This window comes from Myxocyprinus asiaticus, chromosome 10, assembly GCF_019703515.2.
Source record: "Myxocyprinus asiaticus isolate MX2 ecotype Aquarium Trade chromosome 10, UBuf_Myxa_2, whole genome shotgun sequence".
In the NCBI taxonomy this organism is placed as follows: domain Eukaryota; kingdom Metazoa; phylum Chordata; class Actinopteri; order Cypriniformes; family Catostomidae; genus Myxocyprinus; species Myxocyprinus asiaticus.
The window spans coordinates 18,374,122-18,401,963 of record NC_059353.1 but is presented as its reverse complement, the minus strand read 5'-3'; the positions used below and the strand labels follow the sequence as shown (position 1 = coordinate 18,401,963).

The following is a 27,842-nucleotide window of genomic DNA, read 5'->3' as shown; positions in this document are numbered from 1 at the left end:
AGCTCATAGCCCAAGTTGCTTGAAGTCCAGTGTTAAGTTTCCACAATCTGTGATGATTTGGGGTGCAGTGTCATCTGCTGGTGTTGGTCCATTGTGTTTTTTGAAAACCAAAGTCACTGCACCCGTTTACCAAGAAATTTTGGAGCACTTCATGCTTCCTTCTGCTGACCAGCTTTTTAAAGATGCTGATTTCACTTTCCAGCAGGATTTGGCACCTGCCCACACTGCCAAAAGCACCAAAAGTTGGTTAAATGACCATGGTGTTGGTGTGCTTGACTGGCCAGCAAACTCACCAGACCTGAACCCCATAGAGAATCTATGGGGTATTGTCAAGAGGAAAATGAGAAACAAGAGACCAAAAAATTCAGATGAGCTGAAGGCCACTGTCAAAGAAACCTGGGCTTCCATACCACCTCAGCAGTGCCACAAACTGATCACCTCCATGCCACGCCAAACTGAGGCAGTAATTAAAGCAAAAGGAGCCCCTACCAAGTATTGAGTACATATACAGTAAATGAACATACTTTCCAGAAGGCCAACAATTCACTAAAAATGTTTTTTTATTGGTCTTATGATGTATTCTAATTTTTTGAGATAGTGAATTGGTGGGTTTTTGTTAAATGTGAGCCAAAGTCATCACAATTAAAAGAACCAAAGACTTAAACTACTTCAGTCTGTGTGCACTGAATTTATTTAATACACGAGTTTAACAATTTGAGTTGAATTACTGAAATAAATGAACTTTTCCACGACATTCTAATTTGAGATGCACCTGTAGGTTATTACTGGAAGTATAACAGTGGTAGCACTTTACAATAAGATGATTGGGGGGGGGCAAAGACATTTATCACTTCAACACAAGATTACATTAACATACAAACTACTGAATAACAGTTGTATATGTTAACATTAATGCAATATAAACTAACAAACAATGAACAAAAGTATTTGATAAAAAAAAAAAATAAATAAATAAAAAAAAAGAAATTAACTGAGATAGATACATGCATTTATGTAATGTATTAACTAATGTTAATAAATAGAATCATATTGTAAAGTGTTACCAATACAGTTAAACATTTTAAGACTACAATATAGTTTCAAAATACCCAGCATACAAATGAATGCCCTTAACATTTACATATTCCTTGATAACCAGTGTATCAAGATTACAATCTCAAAGCATTAACTTGCAGCATTTTCTTATCTCACCACCAACACGCTTGGCTGTTTAAATATAAAATACATATTATTGGGAATGCTTAATGCATTCAGTGATGCATACTTTTTATTCTGCTGTGATTAGGTTCAGCTGTGTGAATAGGTAGAGTGAAAATCTGTCAGCTGCTATAGTGGGCTCCAGCGGATACATTTCCATTTCTCCTGTCCCCCTTTTCACGACCTTGAGATCTGATTGAAAAAATAATCAAAACAAGATCAAACTCTCTGCAATTCAACATGGCACATAACTCTAGCTCTTGTCCTATTCAGAGTTAACAGCTCCGTTATGAATTGAGAGGTGCATCAGATTCATTTAGAAAATCTTAATTTCATTCAGTCCAGATGAAAGGGCAGATACTGAAGCACGTCAGTCAGTTCACTCAGCTTGGGGACAGTCTGGGGCCCCTAAGGTGAACCAATCAATAAACTTCCTACTTATGTCTCTCTTCAAATAAAAAATAATAATTCCAAGTGAGGGCATTGGTGTCATTCTTACCTCTTTAGATAGCACAGGACACAGGCAGAGTCAGGGCTAACTGGCAGGAAATTAATTTGTCATTGCGATTGCAAATGCAAAATCAAAAGGAAGCTTTACGAAATGAAAAATTCAAATGATGTTTGTGCTAAATGCAAATGGCAAGCAACAGGCAATTCTTTTCAGATGCCCGTTATTTGACACCCTCTCTAGGAATAGCTCAGCGCTACTGCAACATGTTAATAAAATGTGAGTTTGACAGGAAGGGAAGGATGAGTTTTCACATTGTTAAGAGAGGAAATTGTTGTTTTATTTTTCTCTTTTTTTGAGGACAAATTTTGAAACCTACCCGAAATATTTATTTTGTTATGTTTAAGTTTCCTTTGAGAATTAACTATTTCAGTCCAGCTGGATAACTTGCATGGCATTTCACAAAAATATGTTGTAAGACAGCAGAATGTGAGGCAGAGAATAAAGAGAACACTTTTCTACTACTTTCAGGACACTAGACATCTATCACTTGCTTGGAATACACTTGTGCTGATGTATATAATCTTGTCCGTTCGTCATACAAAAGATCCACTGAACATCTGTCACTTACACTATTCTGGGTGTGGAAGATGAAAACTATATAAGACATGTTTTCCAGATAAATTTGCAAATCAAGCAGCTGCAAGTCAGCAGTGTGAAACTTTGGGAGGCATGTTTTTAAGAGTGTTAAGCTTGTTAGTTGCTCTTTACGGAGGCAGAGTACTGACCATCCACTTGGCCCTGATGTTGGGGAGTCGGGAGTGGCCTCGCTGAAGTATGCTGCTGTCTCATGATCCCAATTTGGCAAGCGTGGAGTCTACATACCAAACATCTGCGAGGATGGCTTTGCTCCACTCCACTAATAACACACCAGCAGTTCTAGATACTTCTCTTTCAGGACAGAGGAAAGTGTAGGAATACTTCCCAATGCAAAATTGTAAAAACTGTATATCACATCCAGTCAGACTTTCAAGTTTTCCTATTATTATTCTTGATTACATTTTTCTGTGCTTGGCTCAGCCCCTTTTGACCTGTACTCAATTTTGGAAACTTAACTCATACAATGTTTTCCTATCCAGTATGTTATTTTGGTGGCTATTGCACCACCTTGTGAATAAATCAAGTGCTGCATATTTTATTTACATGAGCAGAGTAACATATTTCTGTCACACACACTTTCGACTCTGAGAACTTCTAAAACACTGTAGGCACAATTTGTCTAGTGTTTGACATGCTGTCTGATTCCACAGTCAATCAAAGCACAAACCCAGGGTACTTTTTTTCTTTTTCTTTTTTTCACAGATTAAATGAGACATGGTGCAGTGCTGATAGCATTTAAGTTATTTTGCTTTTACCAAACGTTATCCACGTTTTGGATATATCTCAGCATTTACAGGTATGGAGCACAGAACTACACGGTGAATACTGATTGCTTGTCTGTAGAAAGAAGATTGAAAGCAGGGAAAACGAAGTCTTATGTTAATAAGAAAAGCACCTTAATTAAAACCGAAGGAAACAAATTGTGCCTCAAAAAAGAAGGCGACAGGTTGTTTGCTGCAGCTGCCCAGAGCATCTTATTTGCAGATTCAGTCACCAAACACTGAGTGCCAAAGTGCAAATGAGAAGTAAAGGGAACAAACCAATCCAAGAGATGGTTTATCAAAAAGGAATTCTTAAAGCTGAAGTGTGTCATGTTTTGAATGTTTAAATATTTAATCCAATCCCAGTTTAATGTGCAAAGACAACACGAAGTAAACATTTGTAGGTTAAATCCCCTGAAAAGTGTAAACACTGTGGCACTATCAAAACATTTCTCTGTTTGTTTGAGTATCCAAACCAGCCTGACACAGCAATATTGGCTCAACCAATGGAATGAGTTTGGGGCAAGACTATTTTTAGACCAACCAATAGCAGATAGTGGAAGTGTTCAGGAAACCTGCTTGGCAACAGTCATTAATTTTGCAATTTCGTTTGGTGAAACTAGTGGTGCAGAAATTAAACACTTTGCCTTTAATGTCGACGGAGTCACACAGGTTGCACAGCTGCAAATTCCCCTCTCAGCTTAGCTCAGATCCAGCCTATTAGAGTGCAAGTAAAATAGAAGGGTTAGCTGACCACCCTCAGGCGGAGACTTTATCATCAGGTCACAAAGATACTTACTGCAGCATGACGTGCACTGTATGCTACTGAACACACCATGACAAATACAGATGACATACTGTACTCGGAAAGGGCTAGGACATTAAGTATACTCAGTGATGGGCGGTAGCTTCACTACAAATTGCTAAGCTATTAGCTTAACTACATTTCTGAGTTGCGAGGTGGTAGCTTCGCTAGTTTTTAAATGAAGTAGCTTTTCAGTAGCGAAGCTATATTCTTGACTAGGTAGCTGAGTAGCATTGAGAAAAGCTAAACCGCTACATTATGCCTTGTGGTGTTTACTATCGCCAGTTTTGAATCGAAACTAAAGATGTCCGATCACAAATGAATCATTCATCTGAGTCGGTTCTTTTAAATGAATTGGTCACAAGTGATAGGAAAGCAGTGTGAATCGGTTTGCAATTCAATCTGAATGACTCAGAAAGTAATACTGAATATGATGACTGAATCATTTGTGTGTGCTCTCACTTGCCAATAAGCTCACAGAGTATTTTATAATATGGAAAATAAAGATAACACTGGTTGCAGTGGATCTACAATCAATGGAAACAAAACCTGCAAATGTGTCCTACCATTTGCCAGTGATGAAGAAGGTCTTTATAAAGTTCAACACGTTTGCAGCTTGTAAACGACTTCTGCAGGTAAATACATTTTCCAACCAAAAGAGTATGAAAATATTAGCCTACACGAAAACACATAAAAAAGTACCATGGCATTACCATGTTTTTTTGGACATGTACCATTACCTGGTTATATGGAAATGGTAATCATATAGCGAAGTACCATGGTATTTATTTATTTTATTATTTCTTTTTTATTATTATTACCTTGAAGCACCATGTAAATACAATAGAATATGAATATGTAATCTTATATCAATTTACCATGGTATTAACTTGGTATTCTTTGAAGTACTTTGAAGCACCATGCAACTAAAGAATGGTACATACAAATGGTAATTGTATATCAAAGTACCATGGTATTATCATCTGATACCATCAGAAATCACATTGTTATTGCCAAGATGTGCTCTTTCTCTCTCTCACACACACACACACACACACAAGAAATTTGGCCTCTGATGATATATCCTGTAATTCTGTGTCTAGCTGCTGTATTTCTGTATTGTATAGATTAATATATAGATGAATAGTATACTGTATGTACACAGAGTTTTTATACAGGAATGTGCAACTGAAATTATGTTTAAATGGGTATGGTTTCGTAGAGGTAGTAGTCTAAATCTGAAAAATAAAATGTAAAAATAGTGATTGTTCATATTGAACATGTTTGTAGAGGTATTAGTATAAATATGAAACATAAAATGTAAAAATAGTGACTTTAAATGTTGACCACATAGGTTTGTATAAGTAACATGTCTAAATATGAATTTACATGTTTGTTTGTTTGTTTGTTTGTTTGTTTGTTTTTTGTTTTGTTTTGTTTTTTTACATGCAAACACTGGTACGTATTGCACCTACTGTAATATACTGTACCATGGTTTTGATAAACGTCATGTGAATACGTCTTTTAGGTGCTTTGTCTATGACAGTATGCTCCGTGCATCTGTGGTTGAAAGAAAAATGAAGTAGCTTCAATCTTGCAAGCTACTTTTGGCGTGTATCTTGTAGTGTAACTTGCTACTTTCTCTGAAGTGTAGCTTTTAGCTTAGCTTAACTAATTTTTCTGTTGAGTGTTTTGTAGCTTAGCTTGCTAAATTTTTTGAGTAGCTTGCCCAACACTGAGTATACTATATTAAATAAGTAACTCTTTGTGGCATGGGGGGCCCCCCATGCCACACACTTTGATTGTTCAGAGCAAAATAATTTCTGAGCAAAATTTGAGCTGATATCATGCAAGTCTAAAAAGAGAGGCTTTCTTTCTAACTGTCAGATCCTGTTACTTAGTATAACAGTCTAGACAGGAGTGTTTTATGAGTTGTTTTGGATTCATGTAACCTTTAAGAATAATTTCTGTCACTATACCATCACCAAACAGAAATGCAAAACTTTTGAACACTCATTGGATGGACAAACACATAGTCCCATGCCATTCACGGCACTGGTTGAACCAAAGTTCCTATGTTGCACTCGTCAGGATGTTCAAAAAAACAGAACAATGTTTTGATAGCACCACAGAGTCACAGCATTTAATTTTTTGTGGAAAATTAAACTATGAATAGCTTACTTAAAATAGTTTTTTTCTTTTTTTGTCTGCATGGATAAGCACTCAAACTTCAGTGGATGGTTGAGGAGGGGTGCTTCAATTTATATTTGTTGTTTGGGGTCAGAAGCACTGCTGCCGTCCACAGTTCTATTACAGAGTGGAATGTTCGAACACGTAGAGAGAGAAAGGCAGGAAGAAAGAAAGCGTTAAGGGACACTTGCCTCACATGAAGGTCCCATGAGATTATCAATATGTGCCTTTTAATGGTACAGCAGCACGGAATGTCTTCAGTGTTTCATCCTTTGCTTTTTTTTACTCTCTCTGGAGGCCTGAACGAGAGCGCTGAGGAAGACAATGACAGTTTGAGAATAAGCAATGGTGACATCCCACCTTGAAGCAGAGTGCAAGAGTCAAGCAAGGAGAACACATAGCATTTCTTCACATCTAAATCCTGTGTATAATGCAATTTGTCATACATTTTATATGTTCAAAACAATTTAAGCTCTATCAACAGCACCTCTGGCATTGTGTTGATTAACTTAATAGTTTTAGCTCACTCTTAAGTTCCTAAAACAAGCTAAAATCATGTTTACAGTAATAAACTGTACTTACAATGGATATCTATGGGACAAGGCAAGTTTTGAAAGTATAGCCACAACACTTATACATTATATGTGTAAACATATAATTAGTGTGATAAAATCGCTTACTAACCTTGTCTGTGCAAAGTTATTTACAATCTTTCAGCTCCTGTCAGCTCCTGTCATGTAAACACAACAAATCCTGTAACTTCAACATGTTGCTACCGAATGTTCTAGTACCCTGGAATCGACTCCATTCTGTCAAGAAATCATCTCCAATTACTGACAAGTGCCATCTCCCATCAGACATTATATCATCAATTGAAATTTGTTTACCTTTTTCTGTGATGCTTCTAATAGTGTGTTGCGTGAACAGCCTCAAGGAAATGGGGTCTGGTCCTGTTTGAACCAGAAAGTAACTGTGTTCACATAAACAATGATGAGCGTGATTTGGAGGTTGCATTTTCCCTCAAAAAATATTTTTTTTTTACTCCACTGACAGTTAGGTTTAGAGTTGGGGTTTGGGTTAGTGTAGGGTGAATAAAATATGCATTCCTGTTGACTATTACAGCATTTACAACCAAAAAAACAACAACTTGCTTTTGGCGCCCCTTTGTGGACATTTCACACGTGCCCAGACTTTCAGTAACATTTACAACTTCGGCCACTGGGGTCAGTGGTTCAAATTTCAGTAAGAATTGACCAATTTCAGCAACAGAACTTTTGACCTACTGTTACAGAATTCATGTGAGATCAGTCTGGTAATTTTCACATGATATTGTACTTGCAAGGATACCTGAAAGAGGCTGTTTACAATGAGAAAAATCACCCATGGGAATTATGTCTGTAATGCATAATCAGAATTTCATTCATTTATAACAGTAATACCAATGTTAAAAGGACAATTTAGACAAATACAGTTGAAATAACATCTGCATTTTACCAAAATAGAGGCTGCACATCTCTGCTTACATCCTTTGAAATACTCTGCCCCATAGACATCCACTGTAAGTGAATTACTGTACACTGTACTTTTTTGTTTGTTTTTACACACTGAGGGTAAGGGATGAGTCAGGATTATTTTATGTGACAATCGACACCACATACAGATGCTGTCGAAAGACCTTATCTGGTTTTGAACTCGGAATGCTCCTTTAAGACAGTATAATATTTCTGCCAATGTTCTCAGTGTTATGCTGTATTGGAAAACTTTGATGTTATATTGAAGGGATTTCCCGATCATATTTTTATCACTCTCTCATGCTCTCTTAGACTTTGAAACATTTGACTAATAGTCTGCTGTCTTGTGATTACTTGATGTATTTGTTATCGTATTGTTCCATTTATGAACGGTCACAATAGAGGGGCTCTTCTCACCAGAGAGGGTCATGCTTTTTACTGATTCATACTGTCTGACTGTCAGAATGTGTCAGATCTGCAAGCGTCTCTATCTCAGATTAATGTAGTGAGATAAAGAACTCTCATAATCCTCTCTGTACAAGTGTAAGAAGGTGCCGATGAGTCTTTGAGACATGACCCATTTCTCTGCATGTTATGCATGATGGATAAGCTACTTAGGAAAAGATACTGCCAGTCAGTTGTTTAATGAAGTTAAGAATTGATACAATAAATGTAATGTGTTTGATAGTCTGCCAAAGAGACACCATAGATGCAGAGTTGAGCGGCTGCCCACGAGAGCTGAACTAATGGAGTGTAGCACTGTGCGACACTTACTTTCCGACTAAATTGTTTAGTCTAACTGTTTAAAAGTCTCCAGCGTTTACTCTGGAGATTTTGAAATATTAGGCAATAGAAAGGCATGCCACGCTTTACACTTTGACTATAAGACTGTACTGAATATATAAGACACAAAGTTTTGACTCATGACAAATTAAGTTTTTCATTTGTGCTCAAATGGAATTTCCTTTTGAATTTCCATATTTTGGTAAATATTAAAAGCATAACTTCAGTTTTAAAGTTAATGTGTAAAAAATGTCAATGTCTTCTGAAGCGATCCAGTTTTGGGTGAGAACTGACCAAAATGTAACTCCTTTTTCACTGTACATCTTGACAGAAGTCTCCTTGGTGACCAATATTTCAAGCTTGATTACACTTCCTATAGTGCCAACTAGGCTCTGCACATGCGTCAAGCACTAGGAAGTGTAATCAAGCTTGAAATCATGATTGTGCCTATAGACTGCAATGGTAAGATATACAGTGAAAAAGGAGTTACATTTTGGTCTGTTTCACACCCAAAACCAACTTGATCACTTCAGAAGACATTGATTAAACCACTGGAGTCTGATGGATTATGTTTATGCTGACTTTATCTCCTTTTTGGAGCTTCAAAGGCATGATCGCCATTCACTTGCATTGTATGGACCTACAGAGCGGAAATATTCTTCTAAAAATCGTATTTTGTGTTCAGCAGAAGAAAGAAAGTCATACACATCTAGGATGGCATGAGGGTGAGCAAAGGATCAGAGAATTTTTATTTTTGGGAGAACTAACCCTTTAAGCCAGCATGGTTAGAGCACATGGGTAAATTTTTAAATTTCCCAGCAATGTAACAGCAATATTTAGTCAGAAATAGCTCAGATGTGATTCCCATATACCTGTCAGGCATGTCTGTTGGATTAAACAATATGGTTGTTTCACCATCCTGTCAATTAAAGCACCACATTTGACCAAATCACGATTTTAGGGCATTGAATTGAGTATAAATTTTAAATCCTCAAGAGCCCTTATCCTTTAAATCCATGTGAAAGCAGTTAGCTCAAATCCTTCAAACTCCAGTGCTGAATTTAAACCCTCTTTTATTCACAGGGTCTTTAAGTCAACTCGCATACAGCATGTTAAGAAACTGAAGTTCTCATGTAGCTTCCCTGGATAATTGAAGAACAGCGAGCTGTGGAATCCATCAGATGTCTGCCATAAATGAGAGGCTTCGGTTTGTGCTTAATCTTTGTGCAGAAATTCAGTGCAGCAAGAGAAAGACAGTTAAGACACATCAAACTGAGTGGGACCAGAGAAAAACAAAGCAATTTGGATGGAAAAATACTGGCTGAGGACAGCTAATGGCCAGACATTAAGCTCAATTAAGTTAGTCTTAGCGGAAAAGGAAGATTTATGCAAATACTTTGCAGTCAGGCATGTCTCCAACAGGGGTTCTCAGCTGAAAGCTTGAATGTTAGTAGTCTATCGTGAAATATTTTCAAAGGTAAGCAAATATTGTATTTTCAACAATAAAATTATTTTCTCCTCCTCCAGGATGCTATATTACTGTAATTTGAGCAAATTCATTACATTCAGCTTAACTTTTGCAGATGGGATAGAACTAATGTTCATTCCAAAAAGGGCATTCTGTATTTCTACCCAAGCATTACAGAATCAGATACATAATAAGATACAGAATCAGAAACAGAACAGATACATTTGCTGTAGCTCAACTGATAGAGCATGGCACTAGTAATACCAATCACAGAGCTCATAGTGTCAACTTCCCAGGAGCATACACTCACTGAGCACATTATTAGGAGCACTATGGTCCTAATAAAGTGCCCGACGTGGCCTTCTGCTGTTGTGGCCCATTCGCCTCAAGGTTCGATATGTTGTGCATTCTGAGATGCTATTCTGCTCACTACAATTGTACAGAGTGGTTATCTGAGTTACCATAGCCTTTCTGTCAGCTCGAACCAGTCTGGCAATTCTCCATTGACCTCTCACATCAACAAGGTTTTTCCGTCCGCATCTGCCACTCATTGGATGTTTTTTTGTTTGTTTTTGGCACCATTCCTAGAGACTGAACTCTAGAGACTGTTGTGTGTGAAAATCCCAAGAGATCAGCAGTTACAGAAGAACTCAAACAAGCCTGTCTGGCACCAACAATCATGCCAAGGTCAAAATCACTGAGATCAAATTTTTTCCCCTTTCTGATGGTTGATGTGAATAATAACTGAAGCTCCTGACCCATATTTGCATGATTTTATGCATTGCATTGCTGTTACACAATTGGCTGATTAGATAATCACATGAATAAGTAGGTGTAAAGGTGTTCCTAATAAAGTGCTCAGTGAGTGTACATACTAATAAAATGGGTATTTTCCAATGCACTGTAAGCCAATTTGGATAAAAATATCTGTCAAATATGTGAATGTACAGTAGATTGACTTTAGATAAAAATATTTAGATTAAGATAAAAATCTATATGCCCATTACTTATCAGAACGAGGCACTTGTTCACCTGGGGGGGTTAGTAACACACTACAGCTGTGTGGCTGTTTCTGGGAACAGAAAAAAGTTGGACTGTTTACCTTTGCTGACTTTGGGCAAGATGTTACTAGAGAAAACTGTCCATCAATCAGTGGCACTCTGGGCAATGGGCTCTAAAGCAGAGAAATGAGGAAAAGCAGAATATGCCAGCAGCTGTTTCCACTGCTGCATGATGGGAATGCTTCCATTGCCCTCCTAAAACATCAGTTGTGAACACAAAGTACACTATCCCCTTAAAGTTGACATTTTAGAGCAGAACTGTGGGATGACAGGTCTTCTCTATCATCTCTCCCACTGGTTGAGTTCTTTCTATACAGTTCCTCTGGTTTCCTGTTGGATCAGATAAGAGCAGCTATGGAAACTTAAACATGTCAATAAACAGGACTGAATTGATTTTCGCTGGGCTTCTATCTCCTCTGCTGCTGTGAGCCCCCTTCTCAGATTAATAGCTTATGTCAGTCAGATGGGTAGTTTGCACACATCACACTTAAAGGTGCTATATGTAAGATTGACAACAAGTGTTTGAAATGGGTACTGCAGTCCAAATTCAAAATACTGGAGAGTTGCCTGCCCTGCCCCAGACTCGAAGCTCATGTGGGTTGCAAGAATGTTGACACGCAAATTAGCCAACTCAGCATCCCTTTTAAAGGATTTCTGGACTTTAAGCTGTCTCCATCTTCCAAAGGCATCTCCAATATGTATCCTTGTTTTACTACACCTCTGGTCATGGTGGTTTTTAGATGGATGGCAAGGCTTTTTAGGTTGGGTGGAATCTGTTATCTCTGATCCAGTTTGTTTGCTGGCTTCCATGGCTGCAGCACGCAGTGTTGTTTGCCTGCAAACTTGTTCAAATCTGGCAAACCGGCGGTGTCGAAAAACTGTTGGTGAGTGGGCAGTGGGCGGGATCACACAGGCCAAAACATAAACAGAAATTCCAGCCTGGAATGGAAACTTCAAAGTAGAATATACTGGCTGTAGCATTGTTACTGGAGAAGCCAGTATTTCAATTTAGCATGTTTCCTAATTCTCTAATGACATATTATGGTCATTTTATGATTTAGTACAGTAAAAATATTATATATAGCACCTTTAAAGTGTGTGGGCAGGTTTAAGTGGTTTACAATGACTTTTTTTAGGTTACAAACTGGTAATTACAAGGGTATTATGCTATAAATGTGTTTTATGAGGACATTTCTAGTGTCCCCATAATTAAAATCGCTTAAAAAAAACATACTAAATGATGTTTTATTGAAAGGGATTTTTGTGAGGGTTAGGTTAAGGGTTAGGGTTAGAGGATAGAATCGTCCTGGTTACTTTCGTAACCTCCGTTCCCTGATGGAGGGAACGAGATGTTGTGTCGATGTAGTGACACTAGGGGTCACTTTGGGAGCCCCAAACACCACTGCTTTTTTTAAAAAAGGCCAATGAGAATTGGCAAGTGGAATTTGCATGCCACTCCCCCGGACATATGGGTATAAAAGGAGCTGGTATGCAAACACTCATTCAGGTTTTGTGCTGAGGAGCCAAGACCAGGTCCCGGCCATTTCAGCGGGTAGTTCAGCATTGTGGCAAGAGGGACACAAAGTTTCACACTGCGGTGACCACACCCCGCCCAAAAGGGGGGGGGGGGGTATTTTGAGTGGAATACGTTACATGGTCTTACCGAGTCTTGTCGGAAGTATGTCATGTGGAGAGTTCCCATGGTAGGTCCTACCCGAAGGGGGAGGAGTTTCTACAGGACATGGCGACCGGGGCAGAGGGGCCTCTGCCCAAGGAAGATACAGTTTGCCGACAGGGAAACGATTTTGAGGAAAATATCACATGGGGTCGCCTTCGGGGAACCAGCACATGTGGAGAACCTACCTCAGTACAGGGTCTCATTAGCGCACGTACTGGGCCGGCAGCGAGTTTTTCTACAAACTCAACTGCCAGAGGGCTGAGGAGGAAAGTCATCCAGGGATCACAGTCTGTGAACATGACTGGGAGTCAAGAGCGCATGTCTTCAACTCAAGGGAGGGGAAAGGCGCTATGCCCAAGCGGTAAACCCGGCCAGCTGTCCCAGAACTTACCTGCTCATGCCTGCCAATAAATGGGACGAGACCAGCTCAACCCGGAGATTGTAGAACCTCGCAAAGGTGTTGGGTGTTGCCCAGCCTGCTGCTCTGCAGATGACTGCCAAAGGGGCACCACTGGCCAGGGCCCAGGATGCCCCACATTCCTGGTAGAGTGGGCTCATAACCCCGCAGGGGGTGGCACATCCTGAGCCTGATATTCCATCATGATGGCATCAATGACCCAGTGGGTGATCCTCTTTTTGGAGACAGCGCTTCCTTTCCGCTGTCCACCAAAGCAGACAAAGAGATGCTCGGAGCTTCAAAGGCTCTGCGTGCGATCCAAACAGATGTGTAAAGCTCGCACCGGACACAGCACTAGGGGAAACGCATATTTGCGTAGTCCAGTGGGCCAGCTGTGTGCCAGCGCATCTATATCGAGGGGTGCCTCGGTCAGGACATACCAAAGCGGGCAGTGGGAGGATTCCCTGGAAGCAAACAGGTCTACCTGTGCTCGAACGAATCGACTCCAAATCAGCTGGACCACCTGAGGATGGAGTCTCCACTCTCCCCTGAGGGTAACCTAACGTGACAGCGCGTCCACTGCGGTGTTGAGGTCGCCCGGGATGTGAGTGGCTTGTAGCGAATTGAGGCGCTGCTGACTCCAGAGGAGGAGACGGCGGGCGAGTCGTGACATGCAATGGGAGCATAGTCCGCCTTGATGGTTGATGTACATTACCGTCATTGTGTTGTCCATCCGGACCAACACGTGCTTGCCCTGGATCAATGGCCAGAACCTCCGCAGGGTTAGCAGTACTGCTAACAACTCTAGGCAGTTAATTTGCCAACGCAGCCACGGGCCAGTCCAGGAGCTGGCGGCTGTGTGCCCATTACATACAGCGCCCCAGCCCAACTTGGAGGCGTCTGTTGTAACAATGACGCACCTGGAGACCTGCTCTAGGGGAACCCCTGCCCTTAGAAATGCAAGGTCGGTCCAAGGACTGAAGAGGCGGCGATAGATCGGCGTGATGGCCACACGATGTGTCCCGAGGCACCATGCCCATCTCGGGACTCGAGTCTGAAGCCAGTGCTGAAGTGGTTTCATATGCATCAACCCGAGCGGTGTGGCCGCCGCTTAGGATGCTATATGCCCCAGGAGCCTCTGAAAACGTTTCAGTGGAACCGCTGTCCTCCGTCTGAACGCCTTCAGACAGTTCAGCACCAACTGTGCGCGCTCACTCGTGAGGCGTGCTGTCATCGAGACTGAGTCCAACTCCAAACCAAGAAAAGAGATGCTCTGAACCGGGGAGAGCTTGCTCTTTTCCCAGTTGACCTGAAGCCCCAGTCGGCTGAGGTGCCAGAGCATGAGGTCCCTGTGCGCGCATAGCAACTCTCGAGAGTGAGCTAGGATTAGCCAGTCATCGAGATAGTTGAGGATGCGGATGCCCACTTCCCTTAGCGGGGAAAGGGCTGCCTCTGCGACCTTCTTGAAGACGTGAGGGGACAAGGACAGGCCGAAGGGGAGGACCTTGTCCTGGTACACCTGGCCTTCGAAGGCAAACCGCAGGAAGGGTCTGTGTCAAGGTAAGACCAAAGTTATGGCAGTACGCGTCCTTCAGGTCTACCACCGCGAACCAATCTTGATGCCGGACGCTCGTTAGAGTGCGTTTTTGCATCAGCATCTTGGACGGGAGTCTGTGCAAAGCCCGGTTCAGTACTCACAGGTCCAGGATTGGTCGCAATCCACTGCCTTTCTTCGGTATGATGAAGTAAGGGCTGTAGAACCCTTTCTTCATCTCGGCTTTAGGGACAGGCTCTATCGCGCCCTTGCACAGAAGGGTAGCGATTTCCGCACACAAGGTAGCGGCGTTCTCGCCCCTCACCGAGGTGAAGCGGATGCCACTGAAGGCGCCTGGCAAACTGAATTGTGTAGCCGAGTCGGACGGTCCGGGTCAGCCATCGCGACGGGTTGGAAAACGTAAGCCACGCGCCCAAACTCCGGGCAAGGGGGACCAAGGGAATGATTACGTCAGACGTACCGGCGGGTGGGGCCTCACGGCGGGGCGGAGCTCGAGCTGCTACGTCGAGGGGATTCGAGCCCCGTGGCCGTGCTGAGTCCAGGGGCATCGAAGCACTTACCTGGTTCCTGCCACCCACCATAAGATTGGCCAAGGAGGGGGCAGGAGGAATCTCGTCCCCGTAGTCCACTGGAACCAATCCCATGTGGGCGTGTTTGTGCCACAGCTGGGCACACAGGGGCGGGGGGTCCGCCACTGGAGCACCATACCTGCCAAAATGGGACAGTGGACGGTAGTCATGACGATGGCCGTGCACACCGGATATGTGACCCAGGAGACGAGGGAACCATTCTTTTGTCAGGCTTTTGGATGCCGCAGCCTCCTGGGCATGCGGCAACAAAAGATTCTCCTCCCAGCCCTCCACCGGGGGATGGAGTGGTCTGTCGACCAGTCCCAGAGAATTGGGTCTCCTCGCCCCTGGGTCACCCGTCTCGGGAGCGCTTCGAAGTCTTCCTTGGGTTCTTAGCGGCCGGCCGCGAGACGGGTGGCGTCTGTTCCTGCGGAGGGCTCCATGCAAGAGCCGGGCCACGGGAGCAGGCTGTGGCGGGGCCATTGTTGTTGCTGCAGGAAGACGCCCTTGGTGACGAGCAGACAGTGTGCAAGGTCTTAAGCCGCGCTGGGGCAGGATATGTTGTAAGGTCTCCGTCTGCTTTTTCACTGCCGAAAACTGCTGGGCAAAGTCCTCGACGGCATCGCCAAACAGGCCAACCTGGGAAACGGGGGCATCAAGGAACCATGCCTTTTCCACCTCTCCCATCTCGACCAATCTGAGCCAAAGGTGGCGCTCCTGGACCACCAGGGTGGAAATCTCCTGCCAGAGAGACCACGCCGTGACCTTCATCACCCGGAGAGCGAGGTCAGTCGGCGAGCGCAGTTCCTGAATTAATCCCGGGTCAGAACTACCCTCGTGCAGTTCTTTTAGCGCCTTGGCATGGTGTACTTGCAGGAGAGCCATGGCGTGCAGGACGGAGGCAGGACGACGTAAACCTACAGGCCCTGGATGGGAGCCTAGGCGCCCACGCCAGGTGGCGGCACTTTGCAGACACAAGTGCACTGCGAGCACCTTATCCACCTGGGGGATCACCGAATACCCCCTGGTCGCTCCACCATCGAGGGTAGTGAGAGCGGGGGAGCTGAAAGACCGGGATCAGGCAGTAAAAGGTGCCTCCCACGATCTTGTCAGCTCCTCTGCACTTCCGGAAAGAAAGGAACGGGGGCGGGGCGTGGCCGTGGGCGGTGCCCCGAGCCCAGGAACCAATCGTTGATCTGTGAGGTTTCAGGGGAGAGTGGAGGGTTCCACTCTAGCCCGACGCTCGCGGCCGCCCAGGAAAGCATGTCCGTCATTTCCACGTCGGCGTGAGACTGGACGAGCCCGCTCTCCGATGCTGTGCTAGATAACTCACGTCTTCCCGAGCTCCGAACAAGAAGTCGAACTTGCACTGAGACGAGCCGGCGGTCTCGTGTGAGAGCCCGATCGGGGAAAGCAAGCGTGCTGGGGAATGGGAGGTCCGTGGGGGGATACCCGGTGGAGGTGGTCCCATTGATGTCCCCAAATCGCCCCCAGTGCTAACCGTCATGTCCTCAAACCCGTAGGTAGAAGGACCGGTGTGGGGAGCCGCTGGGGTGGCTTGCATTTCTTACAAAAGCAAGCCGCAACCGCTACGTTGCCATGGTCATGTTCCCGCAATGAGGACATGACTCATCCATGAATGATGTCTCCACGTGGCCAGTGCCCAGACACGTAAGACAGCGAGTGTGGCCATCAGAAGCGGAGAGATATCGACCCCAACCAGGAATAACACAAACGGAAAGGCATCTTTAAAAAGACGTTCCGTGTGTGTGCCGCTCTTTTTGTGAATGAAAATATACTCTTTTAGAATATACTCTCTTATTTTCGCTCTGCCGAAGCACCCAGGAGCGTTCTCTGCACTCCACGGGTGCAGAGGGGGAGAAGCCGCTGAAATGCACCGTAAATCCAGCAGTTTTGAGGTGCGTCTTTGGAGGGAATAGAATTCAGTGCACTGAATACAACCGCTCGGCTCCGAAGAGAAAATCTGAATGAGTGGTTGCATACCAGCTCCTTTTATACCCGTATGTCTGGGGGAGTGGCATGCAAATTCCATTTGCCAATTCTCATTGGCCTTTTTTCAAAAAAGCAGAGGTGTTTGGGGCTCCTAAGTGTGACCCCAAGTGTCACTACATCGACACAACGTTGAGTGAGTGACAGATAGGGAACTATAGTTTGTACAGTATAAAAATCATTGTCTATGGAGAGTCCTCATAATGATAGCTGCACCAAGATGTGTGTGTGTGTGTGTGTGTGTGATGTATGGCTTGGATGCAGCTGCTCGGCCATGGAAACCCATTCCATGAAGCTCTCTACGCACTGTTCTTGAGCTAATCTGAAGGCCACATGAACTTTGGAGGTCTGTAGCGATTGACTCTGCAGAAAGTTGGCGACCTCTGCGCACTATGCGCCTCGGCATCCGCTGACCCCGCTCTGTCATTTTACGTGGCCTACCACTTTGTAGCTGAGTTGCTGTCATTCCCAGTCGCTTCCACTTTGTTATAATACCACTGACAGTTGACTGTGGAATATTTAGTAGCGAGGGAATTTCATGACTGGACTTGTTGCACAGGTGGCATCCTATCACAGTACCATGCTGGAATTCACTGAGCTCCTGAGAGCGGCCCATTCTTTCACAAATGTTTGTAGGAGCAGTCTGCATGCCTAGGTGCTTCATTTTATACACCTGTGGCCATGGAAGTGATTGGAACACCTGAATTAAATTATTTGGATGGGTGAGCGAATACTTTTGGCAATATAGTGTATGTAGTAGTAGCCATTTTATACTACAAGCAACAAGGCACTTAAGGTCATGCTATATTGTGAATTTTAACCTTCCTGTTATGTTTGGGGTGAAATTGACCTCACAGCAACTTTGCCATCTCTTAAAAATATGCTAAACTTTTTAGAAAAACTTGAATCTTTCTGACTTTTCCTAAATTTATTAGAAGAACACATAAATATGTACTTCGCATTTCAGAGTTTTCAAAATCCCTGTGCACATTTTGACTACATCGGTGATGTTTGAGGTAATTTTGACCCCAACCTATTTTATGGTAGGCAACATGGAAAAATGTACATCTTATGTACATCATATTTTTCTCTACTGTTTTACCTTTTCTTGCTGACTCTCTCCCATGATCTTGTCAACTTATTACAAAAGTATTCCTCACCTTTATACTCTAACATGAGATTTTCTTTATTAGAGAGCTTTTTTTGTGGTGGAATGAACCGCCACATCCTCACACGGTTCTACACCTGCACTGTGGAGAGCATCCTGACTGGCTGTATCTCCGCCTGGTACGGCAATAGCACCGCCCACAACCGCAAAGCACTGCAAAGGGTGGTGCGAACTGCCAGACACATCATCGGAGGTGAGCTTCCCTCCCTCCAGGAAATATAGACAAGGCGGTGTGTGAAAAAGCTCAGAGGATCATCAGAGACTCCAGCCACCCGAGCCATGGGCTGTTCTCACTGCTACCATCAGGTAGGCGGTATCGCAGCATCAGGACCCGCACCAGCCGACTCCATGATAGCTTCTTCCCCCAAGCAATCAGACTTCTGAACTCTTGATCTCCCACGATCAAAATACATCAGCACTGCACTTTATTACCCTTACTCTTATATCTCACACCGGACTGTCATAAATTATATTATTATTATTATATTATGTTCTCTCTTAACAACTGACTATCAACCGACAGCCTGAATGTCAATACAGTACAATACTGTACATTCCATATATATATATATATATATATATATATACTTTTTTATATATTTTTATTTTTAATTTTTATTGAATAATGTGTATCTATATAGTTTTTGGCGTATTGTATACTGTACAGTGTGTTATTATTTGTATATTGTTGAGTGTAATTATGTGTATAACAGATGTTTAAATTGTGCTGTGTTTATTTGATGTTATTGTAAATTGGTATATGTCTCATCACTGTCACGACTGCTATGTTGATCGGAACTGCACCCAAGAATTTCACACACCATTGCACTTGTGTATATGGCTGTGTGATAATAAAGTGATTTGATTTGATTTTGATTTTATGAGCTTTTGGTCCCGTTTCAGTGTTTCACACCTCTGAAAACCTCTTTTTGACTAATTGTGAATGCTTGATATCAGCAGCTTTTCCTAAAAATAAAGGCATAAAACAAGTATTTGTTAAAACAACATAATAATGTGTTTATAAACACATTTCTCTATTTTTCTTATAACCATGAATCAAAAGGCATTGCTTTCAGCATTTACACATGGTTTTTACATTGTAAACATTGTGAAAGGGACTATTGCATGCAACACACTATCAATAGTGCCACAAAAAAAGGTATATACATTTGAATTGATGCAAAGATGTCTGATGAGGGATGGCACTTGACTAACTCGGCAGAATGGGGTCGATATCAGGGTGCTGGAATATTTGGGAGCAACATGTTGACTTCCCGTATGATCTTGTTGATTGGAAAGAGAGAGGTTTTAAAATGGTATTTATCAGTAAATGAAGATTTATTTTTATTTGAAAATGTTTGGGGTCATTTGTCGCCCAAATTTACACACAACAGGAGGGTTAATGTCTGTGTTAATGTGTTGTCTCTTTACAGTCTGATTATATTAAATTATGTTTGTATCTACTATGTGTACTCTTATACTGTTAGACCACCTTCTGCTTGTGAAAACAGTGGCTGTCTCCAGCCTTAATTACAGCTGAATGAGGAGCTGCGTCCACAGCTGCAGCTGGCAATTACTGCATGCACATATTGCTCAGAAAGCCCTGCTTTGATTCAGCACAAAGCCAGCTGAGATCAGACTAAACACGCAGGCTGCTAAATGAGCAACCAATGTGTTAAATTCAAGTGTGACCCCTTGATGTCCCTCCTCATCAGAACAAGCATTGCACTGCTTTCACAGAAATTGGTTGATTTATAAAATTATTTTTAAAGTCATTCACCCTGCTGAAGAGACCGTTTCAGACCATATGAATTTCTATTGGCTGGTTTATGCTGGTTTGGTGATGTTGTAGCTGGTGGATCACCATGTCTGAAGGTTGGAACCAAAAACTTTCTGGTCAGAAAAGGTCAGAAAAAAGTGAGCCACCAGGACTGAAGTTAAAAGCTCTATCATTTCTAGAACTTTCTTGATTGTGGTTGATTTTATTGCTTGTTGTTGTTCTGTATTCATAGGCATTGGACACCCGTTTAGAGTTCTTGTTATTACTGTGTCATCTATCTGTCCTTTTTGTTGATCTATTCCCTCCTGGCATTTATTTGTCAGTGTTTTTGTGTTTTATTTTTGAGTATTTCATTACAGGTCTCTTGTGTCAGGCAGCAGAGTACCTGAATAATAGTATTTTTGTCACTTTTACTTGAAAGGGAGACAAGAACTATAAACAACAAATTGTGTCACCTTTTTTCTTTTTTTTTTCTTTTTTTTTGGCTGTGGTTTATGGAAGGGTATTAAGTCCTGTTTCAAACATTATTGCTTTTAATTTTGTCTACTCTTATCAATTTTACCCATGTGGAGCAATTATTTTGATGTGATCGGATGGACCAAATGGACCGAACTGAATCACTCTCTTATCAAAATTAATATGACAGGAATGAGACAGAGAAAACATTGTTTGCTATGCCACAGACTTCAAATACCCACAGACGGATATGCACCCTACATTTTTAACTAATGTTTCCTTTAATTTTTCCTGCAAGCTGGAAAATGTCTCTGGTTACATATGTAACCTCGGTTCCCAGAGATGAAGGGAACAAGACGATGCAGTGAACGCTTTGGGGAAATTCCTTTTCTACGACCTAGTTGAAGCCCTTGTATCATAATGGCAATCTTATGATTGGCAATGGTGTTTGAGCCCCACCCTTTTAGGCATGCATTTGCCCAACACTGTAAAAAATGTCAGAATTTTAACGGTAAAAGGCTGTAAAAATGCTACAGCAAAAAAAACGTCAATTGGTTAATGGGTAGTTACCTTAAAATATACAGTAAAATGTTTAAATATATTTAAAAAGACAATACACGTAGTTTTACGGTAAAATGATGTGAAAATATATATTTTTATAAATGTAAAAAGTATGATTTTCTGTATCATTAACAGTAAACATGTATATTATGTTTAACAAAAGAGTACATGTACTTTTTACGGTAAATTATTGTTAAAATTACAGTAAAAAACAATAATCGGGCGTTCCCAGAATTCCCTGCATGACCCAGTTCATTTCATTAGATTTTATGGGAATAGTTATGTTTCTTCTTATTTTAATATCAGTTATGTACATTGGGGTGTTCTGTGTTATATCTGATGTAGTTTAGTTAATGTTTATTAAATTATTTTAATAATTTACCCTGATGGTGTTTGTGTGAGTGACACTGAGCACTGTCTCTATATGTTTATTGGTCATTGCTCCAGGAAGGGCCTCTGTTGATGAACTTCATGTCATCATGTGCCCTTTTGTAATTACTATGGAGATTAACAATACACTATAAAGTGAAAAGCAGATTTTTACAGTTTCAGAAGTTTAATATATTAAGTTTATTATTTAATAATATAAACGATGGTAATCCACCATAAAATATACAGGCATCAAAATTACATCCCGTAAAGCCTGAAACGTGGTTACTGTATTTTTTACGGTGAATTTCTGGCAACCACAACTGCTGTTTTTTTTTTTACCACAAATTTAACAGGATTTTTTTTACAGTGTATATAAGCGGGCGCTCGCACACCATTTCTTCAGAATTTTCTGACTGAAAGACAATAACGCATCATTCGTACCTCGAAACTCTGAAGTAGTAGTGTGGCCAAGTTTGCAGTGTCTCGTTCTCTTCATCTCAGGGAACCGAGGTAACGTGTAACCGGAGACATTCCCTAATGACAGTTCACGAGACATTGCAGTGAACGCATCCCATCATGCCACACTAAGTAATGTCATACCTTGAAATGCACCCAGATAGAAACACTTAGGAGAATATATATATATATATATATATATATATATATATATATATATATATATATATATATATATATATATGAGGTCACAGGCCCATCGGCGGAGACTTATTAATATGTCTTCAATGTGTATGAAAAATGAATAACACCACATGGTGAAAACCAGATGGGAAGTCAATCGTAGTCTGAGTATGTAAATTAATCATATAATACACACAGTATAATTAACCCTTCGTACCCAGAGGTAGGTTATGACATCTAGTGGGAATAAATTGGATAGCGGCCTACACAGGCGACTGCATAATTATAACAGTTAGCCCGCCCGTAATAAGGAGCTCGGCTTTACATTTACATTTACATTTATTCATTTGGCAGACGCTTTTATCCAAAGCGACTTACAAAAAAGGAAAACAAAAGCGAATCATCTTAAGGAGACAGTGGTATGAAAAGTGCCATACTACAAAGTTTCACTAGCATCAGAATAGTATCTGATTTTTTTACCCACCAGGTGTTGGAATAGTAAGCCTTCAAGACAGAGAGGACTCGCGAAGTGATGGACGCCACGTCTAGGTTATAAAACCTCACGAACGTGTTCTGCAAAGACCATCCTGCTGCAAAGTATATATCCAGTAGGGATACAACATTTTTCCATGCCCACGAAGAGGCCATGCCTCTAGTTGAATGTGCCTTCAGGTCAATAGGGCATCTCATGCCCTGTGATTCATAAGCGAGGGCGATCGCATCAACAATCCAGTGAGATAGCCTTTGTTTGGAGATGGACATCCCCTTTGTGTGTTCTCCATAACAAACAAAGAGCTCCTCAGAACCGTCTGAAGATGAAGTCTCCATTCCCCCGCTATCGGTCACTGGTGCGACATGTCTGCTCCGTAATTCAGATGTCCCAGAACATATCTTGCGCACAGGGAGAGGAGATGGTGCGCGCTACACACAAAGAGGCGTTGCGCGAGGCTCATCATTGGTAGCGATCGAGTGCCACCTTGACGATTTATGTACGCCACCACTGACATATTGTCTGACCGAATCAGAACATGATGATTCACTGTCGCAATGGAAAGCTTTCACCGCAAACAATGCGGTTAACATTTCAAAGCAATTGATGTGCCATGCCCGTTTTGTGTCTGTCCTGGTTCTGAAAGCCGGGCGTCCATCGCACAGCACTCCCAAACCCATGTAGGATGCATCTGTGGTCACCACTTTTTGTCTGAAAACCTCACCCAGCATCACACCCTGCTGATAAAGGTTTGGAGCTGTCCATGGTGCTAGAGCAGCCAGGCAGCATCACGTTACAGTGACGCATGCAAGCCCCCGACGTCAAGCGTGATGGGACTGTGGACAGTATAATGCCGTTGAATTGAGGCGGCCAGCGCACAAATTGGAGCGTATAACCGTGCTCAATTTTTTTTTTACCCATTCTGACATACCTGTGAGAGCTCGCTACGCATCTGTGTGGTGAGACAGCGGGTGCATCAGTTCGCTCTTTATAAGAGATAGAGCGCCACTCACCATAGGGAAGCAGTTGAGCATAATGTGTGGGGTGTGAGAAAAGTGAAGATAAATTAAGCCCTTTTTCTTAGAATGTGTGAACGTCTTGTGTGATCGTAACAAGCGCTTTTCATTTTTCATTTTTAATGCATTCTTTATTTGGCAACAACACACATGAACAACATTTTGCATAACACTCCGGTTCTGGTGAACTGCGGGAAGCGGAAAAGCATATGTGCCAGGCCAGGCTTTCTTTGAAGCTGGGCCAAGAAGAACTGCGGGCTCCAGACTCCTCTTCATGGCATTGCGCCAGTCAAGAATGCGCCTGCTGTCCGGGGGGGTTTCCTCTGGCGTGGGGTTGAGGTGGGTGAGGCTTCCATTTGGGCCACGGTTTACGTGGTCTCACTGATGGCGGTGGGAGTGCGGTGTTTCTCCAGGCGGTTGAGAGGGAACACTCCTCTTAGGCAAAAAATGCTTCATGGACTGCAACTGTTTTTGCGCCACAACGAAATGCTCAGAAAAGCCAGACACGCCAGTCTAAAACCACCAGACTACCCATCACCTTTCCAATGGCCTGTGCAGTGACTTTAGTAGCTCACAGCACCAGATCTGTAGTGGTGCGGAGCTCTTTAATCACATCAGGGTTTGGGCCTTGCTCATCCACATCTTTGAGGAGCTTGGCCTGAAAGACTTGAAGCACTGCCATGCTATAGAGCGCCAAACCAGCCTGACCCACCACTGTGAAAGCTCTTCCAGCCAGTGTGGATGTAAGCCTGTGTGAGGACGCGAAGAAGCTCTCTATCAGTGGCCTGTGCGTGCTCCTCGCCCTGCTGGGGGAAGGAGCTGTAGCATCCTCCATGGACCATTCTCCCATGTCCGATGCCACGAGGGACACGGCATCGTTATCATCATCAGACACGCCAAATACGACAACACTGCACTCATTAACAGAGGGCCAGAGGTCATCACGTGCATACTGCACTTGCGAAGATGCTGTGAGGGAAGATCGAGGGGCTCGTGGGGCTTGCGCCAGCGTGAGATCCACCTCGGGTTCTTCCATCTCTACCTGACGGCCCCGCCGTGCTTCCTCGTGTGGTCCCTCAAGACTTAACACAGTGGATGCGGTCGGGAGCGTGTGGGAGGTGGAATCGTCCCTCAGAACGAGGGCGACCCTAGAGCGGAGCATCTTGAAACTCATGTCCTCGCAGTGAGGGTAGTCTGTCTCCATGAGAGCTGCTTTGGCATGGGTGTAGCCCAGGCAACAAACGCAGCTCTCATGTTGGTCTAATGGAGCAATGTGTTGCTCACAGGAACACTTGAGATATGACATCTTTAAAAAGACGCGTTCACACAAGCGGCTCTTTTATTGGTACGTCACTTGGACGGAATTATATATAAAAAGGATACATCTCTTGCCTGGATGCTGCGGGAAGCAGGTAGATGTCTCACTAAGTGAAGGACCTGGTCTGGCGGCGATGCAGAGAAACTTCTTCACCGGAACACCAGAGGGGGTGGGTGACTCTTTCGCTGCAGGCGATGAGAATTAGGCGAAGAACGTCCGCTGATGGGTGTCCGTCGACGGCAAGGGCTGATCAAGATGAGATGATCTGTCATAGTCAAGATCAGTCTTGAAGGAATACAATTCTGAAGAAATGGTGTGTGAGTGCCCGCTTATATAGGGCAAATACGTGCCTAAAAGGGCTGGGCTCAAACACCATTGCCAATCATAAGATTGCCATTATGATAAGAGCTTCAACTAGGTTGTGGAAAAGGAATTTCCCCAAATTGTTCACTGCAATGTCTCATGAACTGAATCGATAGGGAAAGTCTTCCATAAATATTTAACGCCTCAAAACTTTTTATGTTTAAAGTGACCTTTTCACGGATTAATCAAAAACATCTTAAAAGGCATTGTTTTGATGGATCAGAAGGTCCATCTTTAAGATAATAAACCTTAGAGAAACAAAGATTATGGCTTTCAAAAGTTCTATTATTTGTTGTTGTGTCCTTCCCAGTGCCAGACTCTGATGTTATTAATGACTGTTTTTATATATATATATATATATATAGGTTTATACAAGATATGGTAAATGCTACACTTTCAATGGGAACAAAACAACCTCCAGAAAGACGAAGCAAGGAGGGATGGGGAACGGGCTGGAGATCATGTTGGACATTCAACAGGATGAATATCTGCCTATCTGGAAGGAGACAAGTGAGTTTTAATACCACACAGAAATGATTTTCCCAAGTGCACCTTTTTATATCTGAGGGGGCACTAGTATGTACAATTTAGTAGTTCTTTAACAAAAAAATGTAAGGTGTGTTAGTCTCCTAGTGCAGTATTTGTTTCACATGCATGGGACTGGTGTTACAAATCCTGACGTAATATGTTTTTTTTTTTTTTTTTTTTTTTGCAGATGAGACATCTTTAGAGGCAGGAATCCGTGTTCAGATCCACAGTCAGGATGAGCCACCCTACATCCATCAGCTGGGCTTTGGAGTTTCTCCAGGATTCCAGACCTTTGTTTCCTGTCAAGAGCAAAGGGTATGACACTTCCTTTAGATCAGTGCTTCTCAAACTCTATAGGCCAAGTGCCACCTTTGATCAAATCAGACCATTTAACAAAGTAACAAAGTATTTTCACTCTGTTAATGAGCTTAATAACATTTCAATTATCTGTACTCAATTTTAATGTTTCATTTGTTTGAAACTTTTAATTTAACTCCCCTACATTCCATTGCACAACATCTTACTTTTGACTCCACTACATTCCAGAAAGCTGCTGTTCCTCGTTATTTGATATTTATGAAGAAAGGGATAATGTTAAATAAAAATAGGCACCCATAAGCAAGCCAATTAGCGGAAGAGGATATTGTGGAAAGTATGAAACACGCACACAGAGTCAGAAAAAGGGCTGGCAATTGGAGAGCTATAATGTTTGCTGTAGTTTAAACCCCAATCAAGCATATTTAATGTCAGCATCCACTCAAATCTCACTAATTGACTATTGCCAGCTAGTTGACTTCTCATAATAATTCATAATACTCTCAGAAAAAATAGCTATTTGGCTGAACATGATTCAGTGGTGGACAGTGGTTCCACATGTTTGAAATGAGTTTTCTTAACTTAAAATTACTATTTAATCTCAACACAAATACTTTGTGTAGAAAAAAACTAGTTTAACCCTCTGGGGTCTGAGAGTGTTTTGGGCCCTGGAGAAGTTTTGACATGCCTTGACATTTGTGCTTTTTTCAGTTGATTAAAAACATATTAATGGCTAAAGTCTGATAACACTGTATTCAGCACAAACTGGGCTACAATAATATGTGAGCAACATGTATGTACATGTTCGTATTTTTGAGAAAATAATGTTTATACGTGGTTTTTGAAAAAACAAAAAATGTAAGTCACTGAAATTAGGCCATATAACACATACTAAACATTTGTTCACAAGACGTTTGAGAACTGGATCTTGTAACCTAGAATTGTTGCTACAAAATGATGTGAAAACCATCCTGATCACTCATTCATACAAAACAACATAGTCATTTAACTTTTGTAAGACACTTTAAGTGTTAGAAAGGTCATATGCGAGGAGGTGTGGATGATCATGAATATTGATTTGATTCACACCTGAGGAGTCAAAGACCCCTCCCCTGAGAGAGACTTAATGATTGAATGTATTGTTTGTAGCTTATTCACAAAATCAAGTTTAAGTTAAAAGAAGTAATCTGACTATACATTTTCTTTACATAAAGACTTTACTTAAAAACTTTAGACCTACACTACCATTTAAAAGTTTTAGATCAGTAAGATTTTTTAATGTTTTTAAAAGAAGTCTCTTCTTCTCACCAAGGCTGCATTTATTTGATCCAAAATACAGCAAAAACAGTGATATTATGAAATATTTTTACAATTTAAAATAACTGTTTTCTATTTGAATATATTGTAAAATGCAATTTATTCCTGTGATCAAAGCTGAATTTTCAGCATCATGACTGCAGTCTTCAGTGTCACATGATCCTTCAGAAATCATTCTAATATGCTGATTTTCTAATATAAGCATATTTACAGCACATTTTACACAGTTACACCCAAACAGATATTTGCAAGCACAAGCTTCACTGATGATAATGAGGCAGCATAAACACTAGTTAAAATATAATCTAAACATTCATATTATTTTTATATCATATTTATGTCATACAGCATACAATTTAAATACCTGCTTTAGCTGAAACAACATTTAAATGTAACTAAAACTTG

General features: G+C 41.9%; 1 protein-coding gene across 1 annotated transcript in view; it reads left to right on the top strand.

Moving 5' to 3' along the window:
* The window catches only part of LOC127447190 (acid-sensing ion channel 4-A), a 157,624-nt gene that overhangs the window by 95,847 nt on the left and 33,935 nt on the right, over positions 1-27,842 (top strand). Inside the window, exons 2-3 of the mRNA XM_051708841.1 lie at positions 25,643-25,787; positions 25,993-26,120. Of these exons, the coding sequence (XP_051564801.1) occupies positions 25,643-25,787; positions 25,993-26,120 (273 nt within the window). The remainder of the gene's footprint in view (positions 1-25,642; positions 25,788-25,992; positions 26,121-27,842) is intronic.